Below are 18,619 nucleotides of genomic sequence, written 5' to 3' on the forward strand. Positions count from 1 at the left end.
TAAGGTAGGATAAGTCATACACCAGAGAAACAGCTTCAACAGAATTAATCCATAATGTCCTGGATGTGAAATATCATGCAGCAGACAGCTTTCAGTCAGATAAAAACCAAACATTTTTAAGTGAGTGCATTAGAAATAAAACTCTTCATGCATCCATTCAGTTGCTTTAATCCATTTTAATAAATAAATAGAGGAAAAATAGGTTCACAATCCAGGTTAAAATACAGGTCAGCAGACATTAAGGGAGACAGGACGCAGGAACAAATAATTTTATCCCTCGTTTGCACGGGTTTGAAGCTTTCGTGGCTGATGAGATATTAGTCCTAATAGGATTTTCACGTGACGTGCGCTCTTTTTTTTTTCTATTTTTTAGGCTGGGAGCGAACAATCACATGTCAGTGACAGTCACTGGATACTGTTCGTTGAGCAGATTCTGCTTCTCTTCACAACAGTGGAAAAATATAGCACAAACAGGGCAGTTATGTGGTAAAATAATAGTACACAAAGGGACTCTTCAGCTACACAGTAAAAAGTCATTGTGTGATGGCCCGAATCTACACGAGTCCCCAGATACTGCGTGCAGAAAGCTACCGGCTACAGTGTTCATACTGTGTGCAATTCATCATTCAGTGGGTTATTATTAACAGTTAAGCAAAAACAATGGCTGTTCTGTCAGACCCAAGACACCTGGAGGTACATTGTGATAAATATCTGCAGCAACATGCAAAGTCCCACACATCTGTTCAGATAATTAATATCTTTGTCTTGTTATAAAATCATACCCTTAAGAAAAGAAAAGTTCTGGAAATATTTTCAAAACACAAAGCACAGGAGACCTGCATCCTTGTTATTAATACAGAACAAGGTATTAAGTTAATAAGACTGTGAACATAAGAGAGCAGCAGGTCTCCCCGAGTCTCTAATATACAGTGTCACATCATATCATAACAGTCTTTATCATATGAGCTTATGTTAAGAGCTTTGAAACCGGAATGACAACATGTGCAGGAGAAAAGTGAAACTGTGGATAAATCACACCATCTTGAAGTCAAACCCGCAGTTGGTTTTCCTTAATGATTGATTTTAAACCACACACACATACCAAATAATTCATTCTAGTTAATCCAATCAATCTTGAAGAAAAATCCTGCCTTTTAACATGTTTTTTCCCCCCATGTATTTGGATGTAAAATACATATCTCCAATCCAAGTCTAAGGATCTCCACTGGAGATTAAAACAAAGGTTCTATCAAATATATTGTTCTATGCAGAACCCAAAACTTGAGGGACAAAGCAGCCCTGGCTCAAGAAAGCACACCCCTTTTTAACATCTACAGCTTCCCATAACAAAGGATGCGGTTCATGTCAGACGTGATTTCTAAATTGTTTTAAATCGACCCTCACGTATAAAAAAAGCCTCCCATTGAGACACAGATTAAAACTGTCTCAATGTTTATTACACAAGGACAAGGCCAAATCAGTGAAGCGGTGTGTGAAAAAATAAGTACACTTTAGGGCTGCACAATGAATGACACATCTATCATTTTTGTAATGTTGCTGCTTGCACGATGCATATTGCAAAGAACTTCCTGCTTGAGGCAATAAGTGTTAGCTGATTATTTAAATGCCATACATTTCATGCTCCCTCTGCCTGATTTTCAATAAATTAGAACATGCATTCTAATGAGGCTCGCTTGTCAGATTAACATTACCTTTTGAGAATCTTTCAGTAGGTAATAGACTTTTTATGAAGCCCACATTTCTGTAAAATGTTTTTTTTTTTATTGGTCTCCATAGTCTGATGTCGTATTATCATTTGAAATGTGTTTTCACATAAAAAATGGAAAATCATAACAGAAAAAGAATTGAAAACATCTGAGAGTTACTGAAATAAATTTTTCAGTAATATTGAAGAGATAATGGGTGACCGAGTTTTAGAAGGCTTTCAATAAATCCTCGTTGATGAGATGGGAAGAATGAATTTTATATTTGTTTGGATAGTTGGACTTGCTATCTGGGGTCTTTTTTCAACCCAGAAAGACATAGCAGTAATATTTCTATACAAGCAGAAGCTTTGGTAATTTTCTGCTCTGCCGACACCACGCCAACATGACAAGACTTAAGCTATGACAGTTGTAAATTCATTGTTTCTACCCATTAATGGGGGGATGATTGTAAGGTCTATTATTCTCCAGTGAGAAATATTTTTTGTATGGAAAACATTTAAGACAGTTGCCTATCTTCTCAGTAAATTCAGGATTAGCCCTTGCAATCCTGTGCACACCTAAGCTACCATGCCATATATGAAATATTATGACAGGAGAACATTAAAAAAAAGCATGAACAAGTTTGTCTTGTTTGGAAAAATTCGGGCTTCTCCTCTTTAAAATTAATCTCGCAGCATGACAACGGTTTGCAAAGTTGCATCGGCGTTAATCGCAAAACATCTACAGTAATATCTGCAGTAAGATATTTGTCACTGTGCGTATTGAACACCAAAACAAAAGTGCAGCACAAACGCCTCATTCCAGTTATCAAGCATGGTGGTGAAGGGGTCGTGATTTGGCCTGCACTGATTTTACACCCAAATACAGAAAGAAGAAGCATCAGATAGTTTTTTTCTGCAGTAAAATGAAAACATCTTCAGTTTTTCACATTTTCTGGTGTACCATCTAAAATATATTTGAGAATATAGTTGGCAGGTGACTGATGACGTATCTTGGTGATAACATGCAGCACAGTGGATCTGCTATGGACTGGACTGACTACAGTACAAATCCACTTAATCTTCATAGGCACCTTCGAGCAAACAAAATGGTCTCTAGCTTATGTATTAAAATAAATCTTGCCCTCATATTTCTCTCACTAACTTCTACAAGTCCATAGAGGTTGGAGCAGTTTTGTCTTGAAGCTACAAATGAACAAACAGTATATATATTTTTTTTATTCTGCAGTCGCTCCTTTACACAGCAGCAAATGGAAATTAAGTCCTTGGTACATCTCACTGTTGACTCTTACTAAAGTAATGTTTATTACATGAGCACACTGTTGGAAGTGGGTGTTTGTGAAGCTGTACAGGCGTGTTTGCTTGCTGAGAGCTGTTTTGCTCATCGTCTCTGAAGAGTTCAGCTGCGTGCCACTTCACAAGGTCTGTGTTCGGGCTTCAACCACCTGTTGACTGCTAAGCAGCCCGCGCGTCCCCAGAGAGAGCGATTCTGAAGCCAACATTTGCTACAGCACGTGGCAGCAGTTGTACTGAGCCAGTGGCAGGATCTTGGGCTTGTTCTGTGAAGGTATGTTGAAGGCCAGGGCTTTCTCGCACAAAGGGAACTGGAAGAGTCTGTCTCGGAGCCTGATGCTGTGTCGTTTCCCCTGCTCCGCCCTCGGTACCGACTCGTCCCGGCTTCCATGTGGATTTTGGGCTGGAGATTTTGCCGTGGACTCGTTCTTTTCGTTCAGTTCTTCCTCCCTTTCTGTTTTCTCCCTCAGGCAGGTGGAGGACGCAGAGATGCAGGACTGACAGGGTTCAGGAGTTGGGAGGAGTGGGGGCGGTTTGCCCGTGTTGTTGTTTGGTTCCATCTCTTCATCCTGCCCCTCCTTTCTGTTCGAGATGTTCAGCTGACAACAAGACACCCTGAAAGCTGGTGAGGATGGAGTGACTTCGGATGTCAGAGTGACTTCAGATGTCTGACTGAGCGTCTCATCCCGGTGACTGACAGGCTGATCTGAAATCACACAGCCGCTGTCTTCATTTTCTCTCTGCATCTCCTCTACTTTATCCTCTCCTGTACTTCCTAACTCTTCCCCTTCTTCCATGCACTCCAGCGTATCCTCAGCCTCCTCTTCCAGTTCTCTTAATCCCTCCCGCTCTTCTTCTTCCTCTTCTTCCTCTTCACAGATCTGCTGCAGTGCAGGAACGTTCTTGCCCACAGGAGGCTCTTCAGCTGGAGCGGGTCGGAGGCTGAAGCCGAGGCTGGGCTGCCATGTGCCAGGAAACGTCTGCTGAGTGGAGGTCCTCATAGCCAGCAGATCCCCACTCTCTGGAGCACACAGTGAGGAAGATGAGGCAGAGAGGGCCCCTGCTACCCAGTGTGGTGGCGCCTCAGGGCTGAGAAGGGCATCATCCAGGCCCTGCAGCCACTGGTGAGCCTCGATCTGATCGAGAGACGCACGGCGACACGGATCCTTCTGCAGCATCCTGGAGATCAAACTGAATATAAAAAATGGATTGCATTAAAGCTGGGGTGTTGTGTAAAAAGTAAGTTATAAAAAGAACAATTAATGAACCTTATAAAGGCAAATGTTATTCACAATTTCACATGGTAAAGTAGTATATGAGCACACTCAAAAATTGTAATATCCAGCCCCCATTCCCACCCATTCAAAAAAATTATTATTTTGAATTTGATGGCCACAAGACATCTTGTCTGAATCTAATTGTTCAATAGTCCTCTGTCCATTGAGTGTTTAGTGTCAGAAAGCTTGGATTGTTTTCACCGCACTATTTCAACACCCTTCTACTACTACTAAGCTATGGTGTTATAATAATGTGTGTTTTTATTGTCTTGCTAAGATGTAGTGTTCCCAGAAAAAAGATGTCGTCTAGAGGGGAGGATTTACTCATCTGCGACACTGTTATTCTCAACTAGCACTTGTTAACACAAACAGCGCATAATAAGCCAAACAATTGGCAGCAATTTAATGCTGGATTTAGGGAAGACAGCTTAGAGAAGTGAAACAATCAGAGACGTGAAAATTTTTAACTTGTTGTAGTTGTTGGTGTCATTTGGGCTGGTATTGTGGTAAAAAGCTGAAATGGTGTAACGGTGTGGGGAATATGTTGTCAGCGCTCTTGAAGACCATTAGAATCCAGTGAGCATAACTAAAGTATCACAATCTGTAACAATTCTGACTGTCAATTTTACAAAACGTCCTGATGTTTGTAATCCTTTTATAAAGTCTCACATAAATTGACTTGAACTGGCTTCAAACAAAGTCCTCGCCATACTGCTACCTTCTGTGTTTGAGACCTGCATGTGTGAAAGAATGAATTTCTTCCCAGCTCTGTTCCTAATTGTACAGAACAATTATACATCAACCTTATAATGATGATGTATAAGGTCACGTAATAAATCTGGGGTCAGATGTTTCAGAATATCTTTGCAGATGATCAAATGACCCGTTTGGTTGGAGGAATAAAAATAAACAAGAAGTGTTTAATAGGTGTTTATTCAAAAAGCTGAGCCAGAAATGAACAATAACTTTTTTTGCTCTTCAAGCAAAGTTTGTGACTCACAGGTCAAATAATCTGCTGTAATTTTTGTATTAAAAGAAAAAAAAAAAGAAAAACTTGAAACAGTTAATCGTTGAGATTTTCTTGATAACATGAGGCTTTCGTGCAGTACTGTATGAAGAATCATACAGAAGCAGCAAATAAGTGGAGGAGCTGGATCCTTAAAAGTGTCTATATTGCTGACATGGCTTTTTGAGTCTGTTCTATATTTCAGGTGTAGTTCATTTCTTTGTTTTGTCAACAGAGAGAGAATAAAAATCTGCAGCCTAGTATAACTTTAGAGTCCTTTTTTTCCTGTCAGTTCGCCCTGCTGCTCAGGGAACTGGGAGAACAGTGTGTGTGTTTTGGTTTGAGGTGTGAGGGATCGAGGTTAAGTGTGAAGACAGACAGGCATGCTCGAGTTGTATGACTGACCATGATGAATTGTGGGTTGGGGTTCACAGATGTTAATGACAATCTCACGGTCAATTTTAGCCCAAATTGAATTTGCAACAGGATGGAGAATTAAGTTATTTGTATATTTGTAGATAAAAAAACAAAACACAACACATCTATTAACATCAAATCTTCTATTGGCAAAAGGAGGTTCTACACTCTTAACAGCAGGGGCCAATAATTGTAGCACAGTTGATTTTGTATAATACATTTTCCTAGCGCGGGATTTTTATCCACTGAATACAAGTGATCAAATTCCAAGTTCGATTGTAATAAATGTTTAAATGTTCGATTGAGGTACTGCAGTAAAAAATAAAAGTAATAAAAAATTCCACATATGTATGAGTGGCACAAAAAAATATTAAAAATGACTTTACTTTGTCACGTGTGGATGGATTATAACTCCTCAGTACTCACTCTCTGCAGCCGTCTGAAACGTGTTCGGGGACTGAGTAGCGACAGTCCAGAATCATGACCAGAGTCTCGCTGTCGTTGGTTTCCTGGAAGGGAGGGACTCCACAGACCAGCATGTACAGGATCACCCCAAGAGACCAGATATCTGGAACACACACATCTGAATCTTAATGAGGAATTAGAGCCACTGATTGAAATGAAGCAAACAACTCAGAGAATAGTTTAACAGTTGTCTGTATCTAACATGAACGAATCCCACAAACCAGGGGAACAATGCTATTTATTAATTAAAATGATACAACATGAGAAAACTACACCAATTGTATTACAAAATATATACTAGATCAGGTTTGTGCAGCATTTTCACTGCTGAGTAGAAAAACAGACACTCTTTGTTTATTGCCTGGAATAAAAAATTATTTTAAAATATACACGGAAAATGGCTAAACATTAGTTTCTCTTACTTTAAAATTCCCTAATAAGACATGAGCTGTATAATGATTTATTTATTTATTTTTTATAGTTTTCTGTTTTTATTGAAGAGACTAAGGGCTGAACATAAAACTTTCCAGTCTCTGACTTAGTTAAATTCCTAATTAATGAAAGGGGAAACATTTGAGTGAAGCAAGCTGCAGAAGACTAAATGGAAAATATGATTAAAAAAAAAAAACACATTCACACATGTTAACCACTTGTGACACTTCTGTTCTTTTTCCGTCTCCTCCCTTTCCTTCCTCTGGCATCCTGGTGCAAGCATGGTTTTAATGCAGACTCAGGACAGCGTGAGCCAGACGGGAACACGCACTCGAACTGAGCTGAGGGCAGTGGGCCCGTAACAAACAGAGGCCTCGTTGTGGCTGTGCTATTCTGAGAACGATCATCCTTCTGTCTTTCCTGCCTCTCTCTCTGTGTTTCTCCCAAACACTGGAGGCAGGAACACAGGCACATAATGTTCACTTCCAGTTTTAACCCTGGCGTGACACTAGAAATATCTCACACATATCTAGGTTTGTATATATAAAAATAATAAAGACCTTTTTTATATATTAGTTGTTTAAGGATGGCAAATATTAAAAGATACTCCTTACTTTATTCTTGGAGCTTCTTCTGGTTTTATTAGGAGTTTTAGCTTATTTTAATTAAATAATAATAATAGTTTTGCTTATTTAATAGTTTTGCTTATTTTAAGCAAAACTAACATACAAAGGTGCCTTCTAATAAGCAACAATATGCTACGAGTTATGATAGCTGTATGACAATCGCATTATGACATTTTTACAAACTCAAACATCTTTTTGCAGTTTTATGCATTTGCAGTTTCATTTTTCAGAGATTCTGACCATGTGAAAAATGCTAATTATTTGTGCGTCTCTTTTATGTCAGCACCCACTATGAAAACCAGACTTTTTAGCTTGATGCAACATCTTAATCCAATTAAAAATGGATCCATGTAAGGACACAATCAATAAGTTTCTCCTCTATCCAGGGACTCGCACTACTGGGAGCAGCGCTGATGAAGCATTCAGGCACTGCCCCATATTAAGCTCATGAGGGCCCAAACAAAAGCCCTCAGTTCTCCTCATACAATGTACACTCAAGCGCACGCTCACCTCCATCCAGAGCTGCATTACGCAACAGGGAGGAGAAACCTCTTGAGTGCTGGGAGTGCTTTCCTCTCACTGGGGAATATCACACATTCCCACCACACATTAGTGGGCTGCTGATCGCACAGCGATCCAGTCCAGACACACACACACACACACACACACACACACACACACACACACACACACACACACACACACACACACACACACACACACACACACACACACACACACACACACACACGGCATCTGCTATATGCCGTATAAATATATCAGGGTGTACAGTGCCTTGGTCAAGCATTCACAACAAGGAAACTTTGTAACTTTTGGTCATGTTACCACAAATTTTTATGTGTTTTATTGAGATCTGGTGTAATAGACAAAGTAAAGCATCATTTTTCTTTACCAATTAAAAGCTTCAATCTCCCTTTTTAGTATCCGATATACAAATCTATCTCTTTGAAGGTTTAAACTTCTGAACACAATGATTAATCTATCAACAGAAATCAGTTTGACACAACTATAAACTAAATCAAATTAGGAATCTGAAAATTCATGTTCACAAATACTGCACAGAAGAAAGACAGTAACACTTGAGTGAAAGAAAATAGTTTAGCAAGCCATAGATAAGCCTAAGATTCCTGGCAGCGCCTCTGCTTGTAGTTGCAAACCAACAGACTGTGAAAAGGGTTGAAGAGATCGGATAATATTGAGAATTTTGCAAGATTGGCCCAAAGTTCAGCAGCAGATCCAGGCTCTGTGGATTTATTAGACAGGCGCTTCCTTTAAGGTGCGTATTTCAAGAACAAATTTGTCATAAAGGGTTCGTTACAAAAGGCCATCCAAGTTCAGACAGAAAAAAAAAGCATTCTTTGGCGTATATTCGGAAGCTGAAGCCAGACTGGGCTCACTCCTTCCTTCTGGTCACCAGTAATGTGGAATGTATGAGGAAAGTGCACTAACAATACCCTCTGATTCATTGACTAGAGTGGACTGATAAGGAACATTTTTCATTTTACAAACTACAAAATTAAAACAATTGAACAACATTTTTAGCTAATTCACTTTCACCCATTACCCTTTATTCTCAGTCCTAACTATAAATATCACATGTTCCTATTAATCTACCATTTTGTCCTCTAGGAAGACGGCAAAAGGCTTTTCATAGCTAAAAACATTCTTTTTATGGGGTAGACACAAAAAAGGTGTCCGGTCTGGCATTGGAAGACCTGGGAAAGTATGAGATTTCCTCCTGGACCATCTGACAAGACTTCAGTTAAGCAGAGAACAATAGAATAGAAAAATGCACCTGAACGCTGCATAAGAATGCAGCCAATCTGAAGCAGCAATAAGTTGATTTTGGTTTGGAAGTAAAATATTTTTGTGGTAAATACCTTGTCAAGTAGGTCATTCAACCATGTTAGATTGAGGTGACAAGTATAGGTTCTAGTCAGAGTATCTACATTGTAGAAGCAAATTTATTTGTGAAATATATTTTTATGTAAAAGCCAACAATGCATTGTAGTATAAATATAATAGTTGCATAGTGACATCAGACAATTTTCTGCAACTTTTACCACCATCTACATGGCCTATGGGAGGAAGTGATGGGCATGATTAAAATGTTAAAATCAAAATATAGAAAATCATTAAAAGCAGTGATAGTGCTTGGAAAAGGACACCATAAGTGTGTTTGTATGTGCATTTCGAGGACTAAATGGCTTAAAAGTCTTACTATCAGTTTCTTAATATGTAGTTTTAACAGTACATTCTGCCACACCCCATCCTTCATCCTCCTACAGAGACCAGAACCAACATTGTTATGTGGAATGTATGAGGAAAACTGAAGGACGTTATTAAAGTAATCTGAGCTTCCTTTGCACCTCAGCAAAGCCATAGGCTGATCTCCTCCATTCAGTGATAATCAGCTGATTTTCCAAATGAAATTGGAGTCAACCTTTACACAAGGTTGACTTTTCTTTGGGAAAGAAAAAAAGGTATTGTATTGTGTAAATTCAGTTCTAAAAAAAATTAATTTTTCAGTTTTCATCAATGTCAACAAGAATAAATGATGGAAATATTTAATTAGTTAAACGTTATTTTCAACAATACTCTCTTTTATCGAGGTGCATATGGTCGTACTGACGTCGCCAAGATCCTGTGATAACTGATGATTTTTAAGCTTCTTTAAAGAGAATAAAGTAATATCAGGGAATATTTGAACTGTTAATAATTGTGACCAGCTGAGGGGTAATACTGAGGCCCAGTGTGATGATTATTGCACCTTAATATAAATATTTCAACTGATTACCTTGTGAAAGACAAGCTTTAGTTCTTGAAAAACCTTGTCTTATGTCCACATTCCAAATTAGTGTTAAGTTGACATAAGAAAAGCTTCAGGACATGCTGAGTATTAAAAAAATCTGTTTGTAGATTTTGTTACAAAGCTAACCTTTTCTTTTTGCTATTATTAAACTGTGTTGATGTGGATATGGTGTCCTTTCCAAGCACTGGAACATTACTTGTTGATATAAACAACTCACCAGCCTTCAGGTTGATGTGAAAACACAAAGGAGTTTTGTCAAAAAAAGCCTCTCCGGCTGTGATGCTCTGTCCTGATCTATAACGGGATCTGTGAGTGGAGGGGGCTTTCCATGTGCCCCTCACATCCAACCTTCAGCTTCCACAAAACAAGAAAGAAATGAGAGGTGCATGTGTTGTGGCAGCAAGCTAAGGGGATGTCATGAGGTGTTTTCACGCTTGCAAAGACTTTAACCCGAGGAGCTGAATCTGAGGACGCAAACTGTCAGCCTTGGTTCAACCCACTGCTCAGATTTTGCTATTTTTAAAAAGACAAAGTTTGAACTTCTCAATGTGAGGATTGTGTGTGGGGTATTTATGGGCAATCAGTACTTTCAACTCCCTTTAAGAGAACATTGAGTTGCTAACCTTACCGTTTGTATTTGTTTTCCAAACATTCTGCATTTTCTCAAATATGTTCATAGGGAGGGTCCCAGCTGCTCCTATTTGAAATTCTTCTCAATGATGTCTATTGATAGTGACTACTCAAAAGTAGCCAACACGACCCTAATAAAAAAAATTAGCAAATCCCTTGAAGAATGTGACAGGATTACAAGAACTTCAGCAGCTCTCTTAGGTTTGCAGTCGATTGCATGAGGACCGACCTCATATTACGGCACGCAGCATTTACACTTTGTGAACATCTTCCCTTTTTTTTTCTGCGTCTTATGAAACACACATCAAACAGAGCACACATGTACAGTGAAGGAGGCCTGCTTAGAGCGCCACAGAGAGCCGGCATGGTGTTTGTGACAGTTTATGAGTCATCTTACTAAGCCGAGACATCTCTGAGGGACATCTCCTGCAGCGTGCAGCTCAGGATTACATCCATAAATACATGTGTGCTTATGAGTCAGGGAGTCAGAAGAGTACGTTTCTATAGAAGTGATGACAAAGCCATGCTATCGACAGGCTGAGTCACGCTGGATGATATGAAAATAGGGCACAAAAAGTGTGCCTACTTGGCAGCGAAGCAGAGCATGTTCTTGAGAGGAGCTAATAAGAAATAAATTTAAAGGGACGTCCCTTCAGAAACAGGAACCAACCCGAGGAAAAAGGAACTGATGCAACTCGCGAGTCGTGCTGAAAGTTAAGGTGTTTCTTTATCACCCCCTCCCATTGTTACATGAGGCAAGGTCACATGAAAAAAATAAAACCTGACAATTCACGAGCGCTTAAATTACGTACGCTGTCATTTGGAGCCATTTGCAACTTAACCTTGCTTTCATGGATAAATGCACCAAATGTCCTTCTACAAGAGAGCACTAATTGCAGTGGGGTTGCATTTGTATTCAGTGCAGATGCGACCAACATAAAGAAGTGGGCCAGATTCTGCCAAAGCAAAATCCAGCCTAGTCCAGCTTAGCAGATAAGACCACCAACCTCCCTGAAGCAGACACCCTCCCCCTCTCCGATCTCGTCCAACCCCCAAATGGGACACGTAAAACCAAATCCCTCAGCTCCCCTTCTGTTCCTGCAATGTCAAATCCCACAATCAGTGCAGCCTTCCCAATCAGAGCGAGCACAAAAGGCATGGGACTTCCTGTTTCCGCTCTGCGACCTGCTGTGCAGGGACGGCTGCAGTGCAGAATGTGCCTGGTTGGCTCACAACTGGCTGACCTAAATACAAACACTAATCCTCAGCAGAAGCGATCAGACTGTGGCACATTCACACGTGAACGAAGAGGAACAAAAAAGCAAACACGAGAGGAATACCCACACAGGGTCAGGAGGGCAGAGATGGACACGCAGATACCAATGTGAGAAGCGCCGTGTTAATCTGGAAAATCTGTTGGTGGCAATTCTCGAATAGTGGAATTAGTTTAATAGCAGATAGTTGTCAGAGTTTATAGAAATTTTTGGTCAGAAAATAAAATGTTTTCTTAAAGCAAACATTTAAAATGCCTCAAAAACTAAAGAGCTTTTGAAATTTCTAGATGATTTATATCCACAAGAAAACAATCAATCCTCCAACATTCAACATTCTCTAATGGAAATAAACATGATTCAGTTTCTCACCCACAGCTGGAGCATCGTATTCCTCTCCCAGCAGGATCTCTGGAGCAGAATAAGCCAGCGACCCACAGCTGGTGGCCAGCATCATCCCAGGCTGGAATAAATTGCTGAAGCCAAAGTCTGTCAGCTTCACAGCGCCCTGCTGGGGGAAAAACACCACGTTTTCCGGCTTCAAGTCCCGGTGCACCACGTGCAGCTGGTGGCAGTAGGACACCGCTCGCACAATCTGGGCAAAGTGACGCTTGGCGGTGCCCTCCACCACGCCTCCTTCGTGGCGCAGGATGTAATCGTAGAGGTCACCGCCTTCGGCCAGCTCCATGACCAGGTAGAGCGTGGTGGGAGTGTCGATGACTTCGTAGAGCCGAACCACGTTGGGATGCTGCACCAGCCTCATGCACCTACAAATGTGTAACAAAAGTTGATTTATGTTGCAGTTAAAGAAGTACAAACCGTGGTTCTAGTGTAAATGTAAATAACCGTCCTTTGTATGCATGTACATTTTGCAGAATGGATTTGTCATGTTTTTGTGATTCCTTTCTTAAAGAGATGGACAGATTGTGTTTTTTTTACAATAGGAATGTTTTATTTATAGGCATGAATGTGGCTGCAGTAGAAAGGACAACTTCCTTTGAACAAAAAGTCACCTCCAGTGAGCTCAGGTGGCTTGAGATGACAGACCAAGTCAGTGTGTGTGCATCCAGTTGGTTCATGTGCCTATTGACTGATACGGATGGGAGGTCTTAGATCTGATTAGAAATGCACAGTTTTTTTTTTTTTACTTCTTTCTCATTATCTTCTGCCTACCTTCAGCACTCTGGAAGTGATAACTTGCGCCACGTAAAATATGGTGACTGCAGTGAAGTCGAGTAAATTAATAAATTTAGCTCTTCATAACTCATAATGATCAGTGAGGGTTGAATATGCAGGGAATCAAGAGTTTTGACTTTCATTGCATTCTTCTTTTTAACATTACAGATTAAACAAGCAATAAATTTAAAAAAAAAGACAAAGCCTCAATTTGTCCATCAGTTTCTCACTCTACTTGACCGTTACTTGTGCAAAATACACCAAGATGCTTAAACGTCTCACCAGTTGACCTTCCACCGACAGAAAGAGACGCAAGGACAAGCATGGAGGGATTGTTGAATGCTTATTCCTGGCATCAGTTGAAAGTGTGGAAAAAATTTCAATCTGATTACTGAGAGATTTTCATTTTAATTTGAAAGTCATCTGATTCAGGTCACTAGTCAAGCAATCAGTGTTTCCCAACAATTATTATCAAAGCACCATGTGGTAAATTGTATTGAAGCAAAGAATTTCTACACCATAAAATGTTATTTTATTATTTTGAATTCCTCAAAAAAATCACCAGTTTTTTATTGCATTCTCAAATACAATATAAATAAATAATTTTTTATCTAATTTCACTAGAACTAGCACAGAATGCATTCAAATAGACTTGTTCTCTCCTGTCTTTTTTGACAATATTATTAATACTTTTTAAATCTGTTTCTTGTAGAATAGTTCATTACAAATTTAAAACTTATTTATCATTTCTCACCTGACTTCTTGTAAGAGGTGGCTTGTTGCCATGACATCCAGTTTAGTCTTATCAATCATCTTCACAGCCACCAGTTGCCCTGTGTTGACATGACGGCCCAGTTTCACAACAGCAAAGTGGCCCCTTCCCAGCGTCCGGCCCAGATGGTAGAGGCCGCTGAGATCGGAGCGACCCGGGAAGCCTCGGGGGTCCGCAGGCCCGTCCAGGGCTGAGGTCAAATCCCTTGAGGAGTCCATGGTTGACGCAAAAAGGTTGGAGGGAAGTTGGCTGGGTCAAGAGTTCTGTGATGTAGAAAGTCCCTCAATGCTGGGGGGTTGCCTAGCAGGATGACAAAAAAGACAAAACAATGAAACAAAATGACTGTGAGGATAACTTTGGCCTCTGGCCCAAATGGGAGAAAGGCTTTAGATGAGGTCAGCTGCTGTTAATGCCCCGTCCCTCGAGGCACCGGACCAAAAGTAGACCAATGTTCCACTTCATTTAACAATGGCAGACACATGACAGAACAAGTTTAGATTAAGTACTGAGAGCGGATTACGGAATTACAGTACGATGTGAGCAGCAGACGGAGAAATATTCCGTTATCGTCTCTGATGTTAGAGGGCTTGTGTTTGAGTTTGTCTCAAATATCACCATCCAAAGCACAAATGGCACGTCGAATCAATACTGTAACAAGAAACCGTAATGTATGATGGTGCTCAAGACCAAGTGAGCATGTGTTTGTGTCAGGAGATGACATTAAGCCTGGTGATGTCATGATTGTATCCTCCATCCCCAGAGTGGAGAGTTCTTCACCACCACCTTCATCAACACAGCCATCAACATCTGGAGCAACTATGTCATTGTTTTTGTTTGTTTACCCCAGGATAACAAACATATTCCTGTATGTCTGCCATACAGGAATATGGAAGAAACACAGAAACACAGTACTGCGTACAGTGGATGACCTGTGATGTTTTGGCCTCATTTTTCTTCCAAAGAACTATAACAATTTTTGTTCATAATATGGTACCTTGAAAAGGTTTGCTTTTCAACTTTTACTGTTTTTGCTTTGATATTGCAAGTTTTGTTCAGTCGTTTTGATTCCATTATAGTTTAATATGTAATCATTTTTAATTATCTTGATGTTATTTTTGATCCTAGAAGCAGCTTTCTTGCAAGATTCCGTCCTCTTTTTGAGCTATTGTTCTTGCTTTACAAGTAACACAACCTAATACAGACATTGCTCTTGGAGGAGCTCTTATTTTTTAAAAGTGTCATGTCTAAAGTGCACATTTTCACCACTTTGTGCAAACAAATGGGGAAGACGAAGCCATTCTACGGTGTTATCAAACCCTTTTCTTATCAGTGAGACCAAAGGAGATATCAAAGATGGGATGGATTACAAGATGGTCAACAGGAAACTCAACGAGACGTGCACTTCTTGGGAGATGAAAGAAATACGAAATGATCATCTGTCACTCTTAGTCTGGAGTCTCAGGTGAAACATTACCTCATATGGTCAGGGTGATCATATGAGGTGAAGAATCAGTCCACAACTACACAGGAGGAGCTCGTTCATGATCTGAAGGCAGTTGAGGATGCAGTCTCCAAGAATACGACTGGAAAGCCAACCTCACAATGGATATTAACTTCGCAGTGCTCTGCTATAGATTGCACGTGTCCAGACATGTATTAGCTGTCTGATTCAGAGAAGGTCTGAGGCAAAGTGTTTGAGTCAAATTAAATTAGTACCACCAGGACAACAAAGGAGAGGCTCAAGAACAACCACATTATGGTCATGAAGTGCCTTACAACACCACCTCCAGACCTCCGTCTAACAAGAGATCTGAGGAAGGAGCTAAAGCTTTGAATTGCCAAGCTCCAGCCAAGAAACCCAAAGAATGAGAGAGTTTATATACAGAGGAGTGGACTAAAATATCTTCTGAGTAAACACATTTGGTGACCAAGTAAGGAAAATGTCTTACTGCTGTGCAAATCACCGAAGCTTTCTTCACATCAATCTGAAGAAAGCTTTCTTCAGATTGATGTTTTGCTCAGGAATCAAATCATTATTTCATTCAAACCACTTGTAACATTTATGTTACTCTTACTGGATTTTTGGCTTTACAAATGTAGCAGTGAATCAATCGTGCACCCTTTCCCACTTTAATTCGCTTTCTTTTTGAATTAATTTGCCTCTAATGATGGTAAAAATTAATAATTGAGCATCTCTAGTGATTATCTGGCATCTTTCAGCACCTACATTGTGTCTTAAAGAGCTTTTGCTTTGATCCGATCCAGATGCTTATCGTGGTCTACGTCCAGTATATTTGTGGTCAGGTTTGAAATCTTTCTCTGTTTTCTGTGTGTGTAGTTTGCCATCTGTTGTTTTGTTTAACCTTTGGTTGAATCTATTCAGTCTGGTTCTAATTTATTCAGCCACTTATTCCAATTATTTAATTTGCTCTTCCATAACAGCCTTTTTGAGTTTTACAACCAAATGTCCTTTTCAGATAAACACATTTCAGCAGTTTGAAAATCACCAGCAGCACTTCATCACTTGCAGCGTCATCAAGCAGAGCTGCGTTATCAGCCTCTTTAACGCCCCTTTAAACAGCTTCACTGGGCCAAGTTCACGCTGACAGGCCTCCTTTTGCAACGCCATTAACAGGGTTGGTGCACATCAGTTTGTTTCAGCTGGACTTGAGGCCAGCTGTTCAAACTGCAGTCCCATCCTGGCTGAGCAGCTCGTCGGCTCCTCCGCAGCAGCATCACTCCGCCGCACGTCGGACAAAAACAACAGCGGCGGCGCTAACTTACCATCGTTGCGCAAATGTCCCGTGATAACTGCAAGCAGCCCCTTGTCTCCGCAGCCTCCCAAAGCCTCGCTGTCACCGCTGAATTCAGACGCGCAGGGGGACGGCGTCGCCTCCTCGTTCCGCTCCCTCGCTGCGCTCCATGTCGGTCGCGGCGGAGTCACTCTTTTCACTTCTTCTTCTTCTTCTTCTTGATGTGACTCTCCAGCTGAAGAGCCGCGTGCCCGCTCTGCAGCGGCTGAATCAATGAGAACGGGGCGTGCACGCGCAGTGCCCAGCGGCTTCCTTCTGACGTCAATGCATTCCAGCTCGCCAGTCCGTCCGTCCGCCAGCCCGCCCTCGCGGCCTTTGCGCGGCGCGGCGTCCAGCGGCGGCGAGCTTCTCGTAGCGGAGTGGAAAATAACTGAATGAACTCATGTGAAGTCCAAGAAATTATGTAACGGACTCCTGAGAGTGTGTTCTCTGATTTGCATCGAGACAAGACGACCCATAACACCCCATATTTATTGATACACTGTCTGATTATGAGCAAGGTGGTCAGGTCTTTAGTAACAGTTTGGCTTCTTTTCGGGCAGAGGAGTCAACATTATTTCCAGTTTGGTCCACATCAAGATCATGAATGTCCTCAAAGTTGTGGCAGAAAATACTGATAAAATATTATCAGTATTTAGCTTACAAGCATATTAGCAAGGGGTTGACTCTGCATTCAATACTTCTTGAATTTACATTATATTGAACATCTCTTCACACTGATGTAAGTTTATACAGTATACAGATAAAATCTGTCTTGATTTGATTGATAAAATAAGTGGGATTGGATGTTTACCCCAAACCTGTATGGCACTTTTCTTGTTTACGTCATCATTTCTTGCTTTGGTATTTTCTCATGGTGATTGTGTTTTTTTCAAAATGCAAGCTCTTCCTGCAGATAAACACTCTCACATCATGATGCTGTCAACCCCATACTTCACAGTTGGTATGTTGTTTCAGGCATGTAAGCTTCATCGTTTCAGATGGTCAGCGTTAAATTTGCGTTTCATCAAACGTTGGAATATATCTTTAAAAATCCAGGCCTTTATTTGAGTGAAAACTGTAATCTGTGCTTTTATGTTGCTTTTGTAATCATGTCTTCTTTCTTGCTCCTTTCAGCCTCTGTTGGCACAGAACCAGTTTCACAGAAGAGAGTGAAACTTTTTCACCTGCTTAAATTTTTTGCTTTTCTTTTGGGGCTCATAGGGACATTTTGCACCAAAACACATTCATTTATGGGACAAGGAGCCAGCCTCAGGCTCGTTGGTAGGCATTTCCATAGTGTTTGGTATGTGTCATCTTCAAGCATCAGTCATCTCAGTTATCCTCCTAACTTGACAGATTTTGATTTCCTATGACATCATCACAAGGAAGCAATGTGTTTGAGGTGATGTAGTAAAATGCATCCACAGATGTATTTGACATGACATAAATGTTGGGTAATACATTGTTAAAAGGTCACAAATCCACAACATATTCATCTGGGCTTTCCAAAAATGTTAAAGGCAAAGTCATCTTAACGTGTGCAAATCTCTGACTTTGAGGACAGTAGTATAATTTCTTAAAGAAAAAAAAATCTATCAATAAGAAATAACTTTTAAACCCCCTAAAACACAAAATGTATAACTTTGTGCAACATCAGACAGAGAGAAATTGTCTTTTATAGAATCTATTTAAATGTTCAAGTAAGTTTTAAGTAAACATGTTTTAGCCTCTCTGTTTAATTTCTACCCCCTTTTGAACGAAATCTGTTTGCATCTTAAATTGTGTTGCTTCTCTTTGTTTCAGGTAATTTCATATTTTGTTTTCAAATGTAATTTGCCTTTCTGATCATGTTTGGCCGTCCTTTGTCAAGAGTAGCATCCATGCTCATCTTTCATCTTCT

The 18,619-nt window shown here is 40.3% G+C and overlaps 1 protein-coding gene across 2 annotated transcripts; it reads right to left on the reverse strand.

The window, feature by feature from the left end:
* Positions 1-156: 156 nt before the first annotated feature.
* On the reverse strand, positions 157-17,073 carry snrkb (SNF related kinase b). Of its 2 annotated transcripts, none has more exons than XM_055036057.1 (5): positions 16,709-17,073; positions 13,907-14,224; positions 12,349-12,743; positions 6,146-6,302; positions 157-4,210 (listed from the first exon to the last, which is right to left on the reverse strand). In XM_055036057.1, exons 2-5 carry the CDS (start codon positions 14,140-14,142, stop codon positions 3,232-3,234), a joined length of 1,767 nt encoding a protein of 588 aa, XP_054892032.1. In that variant the 5' UTR covers positions 14,143-14,224; positions 16,709-17,073; the 3' UTR covers positions 157-3,231. The 2 variants fall into 2 exon arrangements, with proteins under 2 accessions (XP_054892032.1, XP_054892105.1); XM_055036130.1 differs by having other exon boundaries at positions 6,146-6,287; positions 16,709-17,072.
* Positions 17,074-18,619: the final 1,546 nt, after the last annotated feature.

The sequence above is a fragment of the Poeciliopsis prolifica genome, unplaced genomic scaffold, assembly GCF_027474105.1.
Source record: "Poeciliopsis prolifica strain line A6 unplaced genomic scaffold, Auburn_PproV2 SCAFFOLD001, whole genome shotgun sequence".
NCBI classification, from domain to species: domain Eukaryota; kingdom Metazoa; phylum Chordata; class Actinopteri; order Cyprinodontiformes; family Poeciliidae; genus Poeciliopsis; species Poeciliopsis prolifica.

Excerpts from the sequence above, each read along its gene's own strand:
- snrkb (XM_055036057.1), bottom strand. The coding sequence starts at position 14,142 with ATGGACTCCTCAAGGGATTTGACCTCAGCCCTGGACGGGCCTGCGGAC. Across the intron at positions 6,303-12,348 it reads ATACGATGCTCCAGCTGTGG|ATGTGTGTGTTCCAGATATC; the intron begins GTGAGAAACTGA and ends ATTAAGATTCAG. Across the intron at positions 4,211-6,145 it reads GTTTCAGACGGCTGCAGAGA|TTTGATCTCCAGGATGCTGC; the intron begins GTGAGTACTGAG and ends TTTTATATTCAG.